The sequence below is a fragment of the Pundamilia nyererei genome, unplaced genomic scaffold (assembly GCF_000239375.1).
Source record: "Pundamilia nyererei isolate P.nyererei 1_Seehausen unplaced genomic scaffold, PunNye1.0 scaffold00011, whole genome shotgun sequence".
NCBI classification, from domain to species: domain Eukaryota; kingdom Metazoa; phylum Chordata; class Actinopteri; order Cichliformes; family Cichlidae; genus Pundamilia; species Pundamilia nyererei.
Window position 1 is genome coordinate 5,689,985 of NW_005187412.1, and position 1,554 is coordinate 5,691,538.

Below are 1,554 nucleotides of genomic sequence, written 5' to 3' on the forward strand. Positions count from 1 at the left end.
ACTCGCAATAACAAACACGTATATGAACTTTAACTTGCAGAGCAATGCAGCATTCATGTGGCTCTGAAAGCGTGGAATAGTTTCTTTTCAGAACTGCACAATGTGGATGTGAGATACTATCTACTCATGTCGCTGCATGCTTTCTTTATATTCTGGGTTTGCTTTCGGAGGTGAGCTTTAATGCGCAGTCGGGTTGTGAAAGATAAGAATATTACATGCACGGCACTTGTTTCTTCACAAAAACCCCTAGCATGTAACATTTTGCATGTTAGTTTTAATCTGCATGTTGGGCAGCATGAAGTTATGCATGCACCGCGGTGAAAGCCCTGTTATTATCGCTGTCTGATAATACCTTTAATGATTGGCCTCTAACTGCCCTTTAATAATGTGCAGGTATGTTATATCTTTACAAAGCTACTTTTTAAGAAGGGACTGTTAAGTAACCCCACCCCAACATAAAAAACTGAAACACACTGTTACTTTATCCAATTTTGTAGTTTTTTGTTTTTATTGTGTTTATGATATTTACTTTCCTTGTGCTTACTTTTTCCTCTCTCTCATCACTTCCCAGCTCAAGCAATTTCTGGACACTGAGGTGCTATTTCACACTGACAACAATCCACTGGGTTTTCAAAGCAAAGAGGATTTTTGTTTGATTCGGGACATTTTTATATGCAGCAACAGAAAAACGGTAGCGACGCCTTGAACTTGCTCTCTGAGATGTATGCAGCAACAACTAACTGAGGTGTTTCAAAGCTGCTGAAAGCAACTTTCTATAGAAAACCTGAGGACTTCGCTGTGGGTGTGGCTGTGCTTATCAAATATGGAAATGTCTAAAAAAAAATGTTAATCTCATAATAGTAAAATGACATTTTCTACAAGTTATCGCACTTTTAACTGTGCACTGTATCATATTTTCAAGACACGACTGAATTGCTTCTTGCAGTGTGATCGCAACTGGAAAACTCAAATGGAATGTGAAGAGCGAGAAGGTACTAAATGCGTCACGATGATAGTATTTTTGTCAACACTCAGATAATATTCTTAAACCAAACCACTTGAAATCTCATATGTATGTACTTGTAGCACTGCCAGTCCCCTTTAGGCTTGCCAAAATAAATTTTATTTTTGCTTACATCGGGATGAAAATAACCTCGAACATATTTTTTGTGTGACTTGAGAAGGTCGAGCAATGAAAGTTTATAAAAAAAATGTGAATATTAAAGTTATTAACACAACATTTGCTTTGTCGCACATGTGTTCATTTCATTGATTTTATTTCTGCGAGGTTGGCTCGAACGAGTCGAGCACCACGTACAATGGCCTCAAGCTTCAGACTACGTACAAAAACATGTAAAAATCGTTTGTTTTTTTCAAGGGAACTTTAAAACTCTACCGCGGTTTTCGCTCGACTTCTCCAGACATAACAAATACCCAAATGTCTGCTAGAGTAGGCTAAGGCACCCTGACACAGTGGGCCCCTGTGATGTTCGATTGTGCCTCTGCGGAGAATAGCGCAGTAGGTTAGTGCAGAATTCAGTGTCCTGAATCCAA

The 1,554-nt window shown here is 38.7% G+C and overlaps 1 protein-coding gene across 1 annotated transcript in view; it reads left to right on the plus strand.

Moving 5' to 3' along the window:
• plekha7b (pleckstrin homology domain containing, family A member 7b) overlaps positions 1–1,234 on the plus strand; it is a 73,194-nt gene extending 71,960 nt beyond the window's left edge. Inside the window, exon 28 of the mRNA XM_013908522.1 lies at positions 572–1,234. Within this exon, the coding sequence (XP_013763976.1) occupies positions 572–594 (23 nt within the window). The 3' untranslated portion in view covers positions 595–1,234. The remainder of the gene's footprint in view (positions 1–571) is intronic.
• The last annotated feature ends 320 nt before the right edge of the window (positions 1,235–1,554 follow it).